The sequence below is a fragment of the Elephantulus edwardii genome, unplaced genomic scaffold (assembly GCF_000299155.1).
Source record: "Elephantulus edwardii isolate Elephantulus edwardi_28Jun2011 unplaced genomic scaffold, EleEdw1.0 scaffold00030, whole genome shotgun sequence".
Taxonomy (NCBI): domain Eukaryota; kingdom Metazoa; phylum Chordata; class Mammalia; order Macroscelidea; family Macroscelididae; genus Elephantulus; species Elephantulus edwardii.
Genome location: NW_006399780.1, coordinates 20,948,567 through 20,958,818, shown reverse-complemented (window position 1 = coordinate 20,958,818; position 10,252 = coordinate 20,948,567). Strand labels below are relative to the sequence as shown.

Genomic DNA, 10,252 nt, shown 5'->3' with positions numbered 1-10,252 from the left:
ATTGGATTCTTATAGAACCACACACATTATGTAAGGTAAAATATATTTAACTTAGAGCTAAGAGACCTGAATTTTAGTCCTGGTCATGCTAAAAACTTCTTCCTCCTGTCCCTCACTTTATTTACCCCCATATCATTCCCATATCCTCAATTTATAGCCAAGCAATAGAGATGAAAATACTAGGGAGGTGTACTCTTTTAAAATATGTATATTCCTGCATGCACAAATTTCTAACCATCTCTTTTTAAAATGTACTCTGCAAAGGTTTTCTTTTTTTAAGTTAATGGTGGTTTTGTCCCCTTTTCTCATCATCTATCTATAAGACTAATTTTGAGTGTAAACTGTTTCTTAGCTTTTTAAAAAAAAATAAAATAGTTTTTTATATTAGTGTTCTTATACTTCAGAATCTCACTTATTTGAGATAATCTGGGCACTCTAAGAGCCTTATTAGCAGCAATGCAGGAGGAGTTTTGTAGCAGTCTGTAAGATAAACTGGAAGAAGTAGAGTGATTTTATCCTACAGCTGAAGCTTGATGTAGGAAGACAGGGGTAACTTTTTCCAAACAGCAGGAGTGACATCCACTTCCTAAATAACATACCTCTAGAAACTCTATGAACTTTGACAAATGTCAATAGTTGTAGGGGGGCTTCAGGCCTTTTATTCATAGGGTCGCTATAAGTCATGCTCGACTCAAAGGCAATCAACAACAACAACAACATTCAAGAGAGGAGGGAAAAGTACAAGATCCCACTTTACTGATTTCTTAGTTACTACAGATCCATTGCCATCTCAGGAAATTTTGTGACTTATGGGACTTGAGGAACATCTATTTTCTCCTCTGTGTGTGTGTGTGTGAGAGAGAGAGAGAGAGAGAGCTGTAGTTGCCAATTCAAATTCAATTTCTACATGTACAAGGGCTAAAAAATCCAAAGTGCTAAAGAGCAAGGATGCCAGTTTAAAGACCAAGTTGCACCTGTTTCAAGTCATGGTTGCTTTCAATTGCTTCTTGTACATCTGAAATTTGGACAGAAAAATAGATGCTTTTGAATTGTGGTGTTGAAGAAGAGCACTGTATATCCAATGGACTGCAAGTGGAACAAACATGTCTGTCTTAAAGGAAGTACAGCATGGGTGGCGAGATTTTGTCTCACATGCTTTGAGTCTATTGTCAAGAAGTGCTATTCCTTGGAAAAATATCTCATTCTTGAAATGGTGGAGGATCAGAGAAAGAGAGAAAGATACTCCATAAAATAGATTGATACAGAGACTGTTACAATGAACTCAAACTTGTTGTAGACCACAAAGATGGCTTGACCTTTAATATTAATATGGAAGCAGGAGTGGCATCCACTTCCTAAACAATATGCCTCTGGAAATGCTGTGAACTTTGAGAAACAATGATAGTTCTGGAAAGACTTCAGGTCTTCTGTCCGTAGGGTCACTACGAGTCAGCTTGACTCAACAATAATCAACAACAACAGTGTTTCCTTGTTCTGTTCTGAATACTGCTTCCTGGTTTGAGTATAGGTTTCAGAACAGCACAATCAAGTGTTCTGGGATTCCCATTCTCCTCAAGGTTAGCCACAATTTGTTGTGATCCACAAAGTAAAATGCCTTTGCATAGTCAATAAAACACAGATAAACATTCTTCTGGTACTCTTTGTTTTCTGCCAAGATCCATTTGACATTGGTGATAATATCTTTAGTGCCACAATTTCTTCTAAACCCATCTTGTATTTCTGGTAGTTCTCCATCAATGTACTATTCCAGTTGTTTTTGGATAATCTTCAGCAGGATTTTGCTTGTGTGTGATATTAGTGTTATTGTTCAGTAATTTCCACACTCTGTCAGGTCACCTCTTTTTGTGGAATGGAAATAAATATGGATCTTTTCCAGTCAGATGGCTTGGTAGTTGTCCTCTAGATTTCTTGGCACAACTTAGTGAGCATGCCCAGGGCAGCATCTGTTTGTTGAAATATGTAAATTGGTATGCCATCAATGCATGTGGCCTTATTTTTTTTTCCACATCCTTCAGAGAAGGCTGCACTTCCTTCTTTTTCACCATTACCTCTTTATCATATACTGTTTCATGAAACTCTTCTGTGTCAACCAATTCTTGGTACAGTGACTGTATACTCCCTCTGCCTCCTTTTAATGTTTTTTTGGAAAAGTCAATAATCTGCCTGTAGCATCCCTAAGTATTGCAACTTGAGGTTTATATTTGTTCTTTAGTTCCTTCAGCTTAAGAAATGCTGAGTAAGTGCGGCACTTTTTGATCTTCTTACTCCAGATTCTTGGATAGTTCATTATAATACTTTGCTTTGTCTTCCTGAGCTTCCCTTTGAAATCTTCTATTCAGCTCCTTAACTTCTTGATTTCTTCCCTTTGCTTTGGCTTTTTAATGTTCTAGTGCAATGTTCAGATTCTCTTCTGACATCCATTTTGGTCTTTTCTTCTTCCTCTCTTTGTAGTTAGCTTTTGTATTCTTTGTGGATGATATTCTTTATATCCTCCCACAGCTCATTGAGTCTTCATTCATTAGTGTTCAAGGCCTCAAACCTGTTCTTGAGTTGATTTTTAAATTCAGGTTGGATAGATTCAAGTTTAGATTTTGATTCCTGTAGATCTGATCGGACCTCCTTTAGCTTTAATTAGAAAAGTGTATGTATATACAATCTTATATAAATAAAATATTTTTAGAGATCATTCAAAACAGCTAGAACAAGACATTGACAGGTAACTACAAGGTGTACAAGCTGAGTTTAGGAGAGGCCACAGCTCTGTGTATGTTACTGCTTATGTTAGATAGATCCTGATAGAAAGCAGAAAATACCAGAAGAATATCTATTTGTGATTTATTGTCTATGCAAAGGTATTTGACTGTGGATCATAAATACTATGGCTAATATTGAGAAGAATGGTAATCTTAGAACACTTAATTGTACTAATATGAAATCTAAACCTAGACCAAGATGTTGTTTGAAGCAAGCAGGGGAACACTGCTTGGTTTAAAATCAGGAAGAGTGAACATCTGGGTTATAGCCTTTCTCCATATCTATTCAATCTGAATGTTAAAAAATAATTAGTGAAACTGTAATGAAGGATGTAGCATTAAAATTTGAGGAAGACTCATTAACAACCTGTATTATGCAAATGACACAACTTTGCTTGTTGAAAGTGAGGAGGATATGACGCACAGAAGCAGAAGCTCAGGGACTATAGCCTCCAGTATGGATTACACTTCAACATTAAGAAAACAAAGCTCCTCACCACAGGACCAGCAGTCAACATTTTGATAGAGAAAGGAATGAAGCTGTCAATGATTTTATCTTGCTTGGATCAACAGTCAGGTACCAGAAGTCAAGAAATCAGGAGTCACAGTGCATTGCCTAAGTCTGTTATCTGGCACCTTTCTAAAATGCTGAAGAGCAATGATGTCCTTTTGATGACTAAGGTGCACCAGATTCAGGTCATGGTCTTCTCCAATCATGTGCTATGCATCAAAGAGATGGACAATGAATAAGAATGATAGAAGAATTGGTGTGTTTAGTTAGCTAGAGAATACTGATTATCCCATAGACTGTCAAAAGGACAAACAGATATGTCTTGGGGAAAGTGGAGCCAAGGTTCTCGTTATAGGCAAATGTGGTGAAGTTTCATTTTTCATACTTTGGACATATAGCTAGGTGAAGCTATTCTTTGGAAAGGGGCATTATGCTTGGATAGATGTAGCATCAGTGAAGCATCAAAAGATGGGTTGATGCATGACTTAAGCAATTAGGCTCTAGTGTGTCAAAAATGTTGAGGATGGTACAGAATAGGGCAGGTTGCAAGTCAGATGTTCGTAAGGTTACTATGAGCCAGACTCAACTTGACAGCATCTAACAATAACTGTGACACTAAGCAAAAAGGGGGGTTTGCTGATGAGATGTACCCAAAAGGATATGCACAAGTGGAGAAAACTTTCTTTGTAGTTTGAATAGTTCACTCTTTGCCCCTGAGCTTTCTATAGTCCTCCTGGACATCAACCCTGGAGCCTACACTTCTGTTACCATAATTGAAATTTTGATTAATCTTCTCCCAGTGGAATCTATCAGTGAAGATGCTAAGAAAACTTTAATGCTGAAATATCCTGAAAAAAGTTGCACAGGATTGAAAATAACTAAGGCCATCTGAGAGAGTGACTATTTTTCTGTAGATAAACATGGACTTTAGCTAACACAGGTTCTTTATATACCTGTGGTGATCATATTTTCCTCATTTGAAGGCATAACACATAGAAGAGATTACAATAGGCCATTTTCTTCAGATTTATACCGAATACTTTCTTGCCATTTTAACCATTAAGCTACCTAAAGCTGATTTAACTCTAGTAGAAAATCCTCCATTCTGGTGTAAGGCTTGAAATATTCATGAATTTATTGCTGTACTTCTAAGATTAATAAAGTTAATTTTCTTATTAACTGTTAATAGAAATGAAATATTGTGATAATGTCATTAAGAAAAATGTCTTTGGGGTAGAGGAGGACTTTGAGAAAAAAGGATATAATTTTTAAAGTAAATTTAGAGAATCGTTTCTAATATAAATTATTTTTATGTTATATCTTTAACATGCCAATAAATTGTCTATTTTCATCCCTTTTCAGTGGTTATGCAGTGATAATGGTAAATCAAAAGATGGAGAAAAAATAAGGTAAGATGTTTTAAAAAATTAGAAAAAATCAGAATCTTACTTTTGGCTATCAAAGTTACTATAACTCACTGTAATGAAAATAATATATGGTACCCCTCTTTTAGGTGAAAAATTTCATTTAACCATCAGCATACAACATTTGAAAAAAAGCACACAGTAAAAACATATTATTATTTTGGGAAGTTCATGCAAAAGCAAGATTTAAGTGAAATAACAGAAATACCTCTTACAATCCTTTATTTACATGATTAATAGATTTACACTGTTAGTGTTTAACTCAAATAGAATTTACTTTATAGATACTATTTAATTCAATGTGGGAACAGCATGGACAATCTTCTCTTCTGAAACTTACTGCTTCTGAAAACTTTCTGGAAGGTCAGCTATGGATTGGTTCCAACTCAATGGCACACAATAATAGCAATTTAATTCGGCTGCAAATAATGTATCTCAATATTTCAAAGAGTACTTTCATCAATAAAATCAAAGTCAGAAGTTCACTTACATATTTCGCCTTGTGCCTCTCAGCAGGTCTCTGCCATGGGTGACAGGGAAACAAGTAATCACTCAGAAGTGACTGACTTCATTCTTGTAGGCTTCAGGGTCGGCCCAGAGCTCCAAATTCTCCTCTTCCTGCTATTTCTGCTTGTATATGCCATGGTCCTCCTAGGGAACATTGGAATGATGGCCATTATCCTGACTGATCCTCGGCTGAACACACCAATGTATTTCTTCCTAGGCAACCTCTCCTTCATTGATCTCTTCTATTCAACTGTGATTGCACCAAAGGCTTTGATCAATTTCTGGTCTGAGAACAAGTCCATCTCCTTTGCAGGCTGTCTGACTCAGCACTTTCTCTATGCTCTCTTCATTGTAACTGAGGGGTTTCTCCTATCAGCCATGGCTTATGATCGTTTTAATGCCATCTGCAATCCACTCCTGTACTCTGTCCAGATGTCAACACGTCTCTGCATGCAGTTGGTGGCTGGTTCCTATTTCTGTGGCTGCATCACTTCAGTCCTGCAGACTAGTATAACATTCACCTTATCCTATTGTGCTTCTCGGACCATTGATCACTTCTACTGTGATACTCGTCCACTTCAGAGGATTTCATGTTCTGATGTCTTTCTTAATAAAATGGTGTCTTTTTCTTTAGCCTGCATCATCATCTTCCCTACAATCATGATCATTGTTGTTTCTTACATGTATATTGTATCTGCAGTTCTCAAGATAAATTCCACTGAAGGGCGTAAGAAAGCCTTCTCCACCTGTACTTCCCACCTGATAGTCGTCAGTGTGCTGTACGGTGCTGTCTTTTTTATGTATCTCACTCCTAACAGGTTTCCTGAGCTGAGTAAAGTGGCTTCCTTATGTTACACCCTTGTTACTCCCATGTTAAATCCTTTAATTTACTCTCTACGAAACAAAGATGTCAAAGATGCTCTGAGAATGCTCCTGAAAAAAAGAATACTTATATTTAATTCTTTTTTATCAGTGGCATAAATAAAATTCTTGGATATTATTAACAAAAATTTAACCAATAACTGAGGTAAAGGATGCTCCTATTGATGTGGGAAATATTTAGAGAGCTACCTAGTTTGAAGTCTATGTGTTAAAGAATACATTTCGAGTGTTTTATGCCCAGCTACTGATTTTGAAGTAACTTTCTCCATACTTCACCATAAGTTTGGATCAATAATTGCCATGATTTTTTTAAGAAATGAGAATATATATTTCTAAGTTTATACATGTCTTCCTAGGGGGATATTTGGAATGTATTATTTTCTCAAATAGCACTAATATGTTGAGTGTTTGAAATATAATAGTCAGCAGTAACAAAAATTGATGTAACAGACTAAAAAAAGTATTAGATTTATTTTAAAAGTTGTAGTGTGTAGTAGGAATCTTATATGTTTTTGCTGCACAGATTAATAAGAAGGACTGAGTAATTATATATTTATGTAATGGTTTCTCTGGCTTTATTATTATAATCTTGATCCTCATATAAATGTTTTCTAGAGGAATAAATTATTCTTAAAAATTCTATCTAGTCACAAGAAAGCTACATTGAAAGTAAATCAGAAGTCAAAGAAACTCAGTTTAGTCACACATACCTTTATAGTTTATTTTGTTAGTTTGGTTTGGTTTTAGTGTAAATTTTTTTTTCTACCTCTCACAGAAGGTACAATAAAAAGAATCTCAACAAATGTAAAATAATGTATAATAGTGCACATTGTTATACGTGTCTTTGGATTGATCTGTCAAATTAATATGTATTAAATTCTCATACCTCCTTAGCCCTATAATAAATGGGTATAAAATCCATGGAACTGAATCATTATGTGAAAATAGTTCCAGGGCATAGGTTTAAGGAGTTGAACTGCTAAGTCAAAGGTGGTGCTTGTCTATTGCTGTGAAGCTACCATAGAAAAAATATGAGCAATCTCCTTCAAAGTAGGTTACATACACCCCACAAAAACTTGCTGGAGGGTAAACTATGAGTCATTTCCAATATAACAGCAATAAATTGAGTTTTTATGAGTCATGGGTATAAAAAATTTTGTTTTTATAAACTCATAGTAAAATAAGATAAACAACTTGTTACGAAGAGAATTAACATGAAATGCAGTAAACCCAGTGACTAAAGATGCATAGAGCTCCAAGGGGAAGCTCTAAAGTCAAGAGGATGCAGTGGTCAGGGTAAGCTTTTATTGAGCCAAGTTAAATAGTTATGTTTTCATACAAAGGAAAATAGAAGATTATGTGATGCACTGCATGAAGGTTGATGACTTACTTTTTAATTTTATTTTATATTGATTTGCGTACAAAATTTGTATACATTGAGTGTAACACATTTCATCATTCACACTTTGTTTCATATGAGAATTTCCATACATTGTGTTTCATAAAATTTATCATTGATCTACACCCTATATTACCTCATCTTTTCAGGTCCTCACTGAATCTTTCCTATTCCTTCACCCTCCTCTCCCTTCATCTACCAAACTTTGTTGCTGCATAATTTCCTCCCTGCCCTCCCTCAGTTTTCCTCTTCCCTCACCTCCTCTGCTTGGACTTTCATACACGTCTTACTATTTAACTTCTATTATTACAATAATGGTTTTTGCAGTATTTGTCATTATGAGAATGAGTTCGTTTGCTCAGTAAAATGATTTCCAGACTCTCTTATGTTATGTAGTAATTTTAAAAATATTCATTACTCCTGATTGCTGTTTCGTATTCCATCATGTGAATGTACTACAATTTCTCAATCCATTTGTTTGTTGATGGACATCTGGGCTGTTTCCTCTTTATTGCTATTGTGAATAACGCTGCTATGACCATCAGTGTACAAATCTCCATTTATGTCTCAGTTCTATTCCTAGCAATGGAATACCTTGGTCTTACAGAATTTCTACATTCAGCTTCTTGAGAAAATGCCAAACTGCCTTCCAGAGTGGTTGTACCATTTTTACAATCCCACCAATAAAGTATGAAAGTTCCAATCAGTCCACATTCTCTCCAACATGTATTTCTTGCTGCCCTATATTTAAGATGGTTCAATATAAGAAAAACAATCAATATAATCCATCACTTTAACAAAGCAAGTAACCAGAACCACATGATGCAGAAAGGCCTTCTACAGAATCCAACACCCTTTCCTGATTAGAGTGCTCAGAAAAATAAGAATAGAAAGGAATTAAGATAATGACAAGTGTATACACAAAACCAACAATCAATATTATTATCAATGGAGAAAGATTAAAGGAATTCTCCTTACAAACAGGGACCAGACGAGGATACCCACTTTCACCACTCCTATTCAATATATAGTGTTGGAAGTATTTGCTAGAGTAGTAAGACAAGAAAAGGAAATAAGAGGATTCCAGATTGGCAAAGAGATGGTTATATAGTCGCTATATGTAGATGAGATCACAGGGTACATAGTAAACCCCAAGGACTCAACTACAGTAGTGTTAGACAGAGTAGATCAATTTAGTAGAGTGGCAGGATATAAGATCAATATACAAAGGTCAGTGGGATTTCTCTCCAGTAACAAAGAAAAGACAGATAAGGAAACTAAGAAAGAAAGACCCAACCACAATAGCTAGTCATAAACTGAGTCATTTGGGAAATAATCTAACTAGAGACACAAAAGACCTGTATAAACAAAACTATAGAACTCTTCTGTGAGAAACAATAAAAGACATAAAAAAATGGAAAAATATTCCCTGTTCATGAATAAGAAGACTCAATATAGTGAAAATAGCAATCCTTCCAAAAGCAGTCTACATATTTAATGCAATCCCAATAGAGACAAGTTCATTTTTTCAAATAGAATGAAAAGGCAAATGGTAAAAATATTTTCAGAGAAAAGACATCCTGAACAAGCAAAGCAATTCTGAAAAACAAAAATTTAGTGGTAAGCATAGCATCCCCTGACCTACTATACAGCTGAATAACCAAAACAGCATGGTACTGGCATAATGACAGGCGTATAGACCAATGGAACATAACCAAGAACCCACAAATTAACCCATCTACCTAGAGTGAACTTATTTTATTCAAGGAAACAAAACCTATGAAATGGGAAAATAAATTTCTCAACAAATGATGCTGGCAAAACTGTACTTCTACCTACAGAAAATTAAAGCAGGATCCTCATCTCACATCATACACAAAACTCAACCCAAGGTGGATCAGAGACCAAATGGTAAATCCTAAAACCATAAAAATCATAAGAGACAAAATGGAATCAAAACTAAATGACCTAGCCTATGATATAAAAGAGATTGGCAAATAAAGCCAGAAATGCACAACCAGGAGAGGATAATACTGATGAATGGGACCTGATAAATATTAAGTCCCTGTGTGTGTGAAAACCTTTTTCCAGTAGTGTAAGAAGAAAATCTGCTGATTTCAGGGTGGAGTGGGGAGGGGGAACCATCACATTTGGTAACTTCATCTCAGACAAGGGTCTCATAATGAAGGTTTACAGAATCCTACAGGACCTCCACAAGAAAAAAAGCTGATAACCCAATTACAAAATGGGCAAAAGATATGGAAAGACTTTTTATAGAGGAATACATTTGCATGTCCATTAGAAATATGAAAAAGATACTCAAAATAACTGGCAATAAGATAGATACAAATCAAAATCACAATAAGATATCATCTCACCCTTGAGGCAATGGCAAAGTTAATAGACCAGGAAGCAATAAATGTTGGAGAGGATGTGGAGGGATTGGAACTCTCATACAATGATTGTGAGATTGTAAAATGGTACAATCACTACGCAACACAGTTTGATGTTTCCTGAAAATATTAAGCATAGAAAATGGTGTTGGCAAAATTGGAAATCTATCTGCAGAAGAATTAAACAAGATCCCCACCTCACTCCATATACAAAAACCAACTCAAGGTGAATCATGGACCTAGGACTAAAACCAAGAACTATAAAATTCATTCAAAAAAAGCTTGGAAGAACTTTAGTAGTCCTAATCCACAACGTAACGAGTCTTCCAAGTATTCTGAAAAATTTACAACCAGGAGAAGAT

The 10,252-nt window shown here is 35.4% G+C and overlaps 1 protein-coding gene across 1 annotated transcript; it reads left to right on the top strand.

Moving 5' to 3' along the window:
• The first annotated feature begins 5,195 nt into the window (after positions 1-5,195).
• LOC102855864 (olfactory receptor 9K2-like) lies at positions 5,196-6,197 on the top strand. Its single transcript, XM_006883989.1, has one exon. The coding sequence runs from the start codon at positions 5,235-5,237 to the stop codon at positions 6,195-6,197; it is 963 nt and encodes a 320-aa protein (XP_006884051.1). The 5' UTR covers positions 5,196-5,234.
• Positions 6,198-10,252: the final 4,055 nt, after the last annotated feature.

What these genes read in the sequence shown, in the direction of transcription:
- LOC102855864 (XM_006883989.1), top strand. Translation starts at nt 5,235, where the DNA reads ATGGGTGACAGGGAAACAAGTAATCACTCAGAAGTGACTGACTTCATT.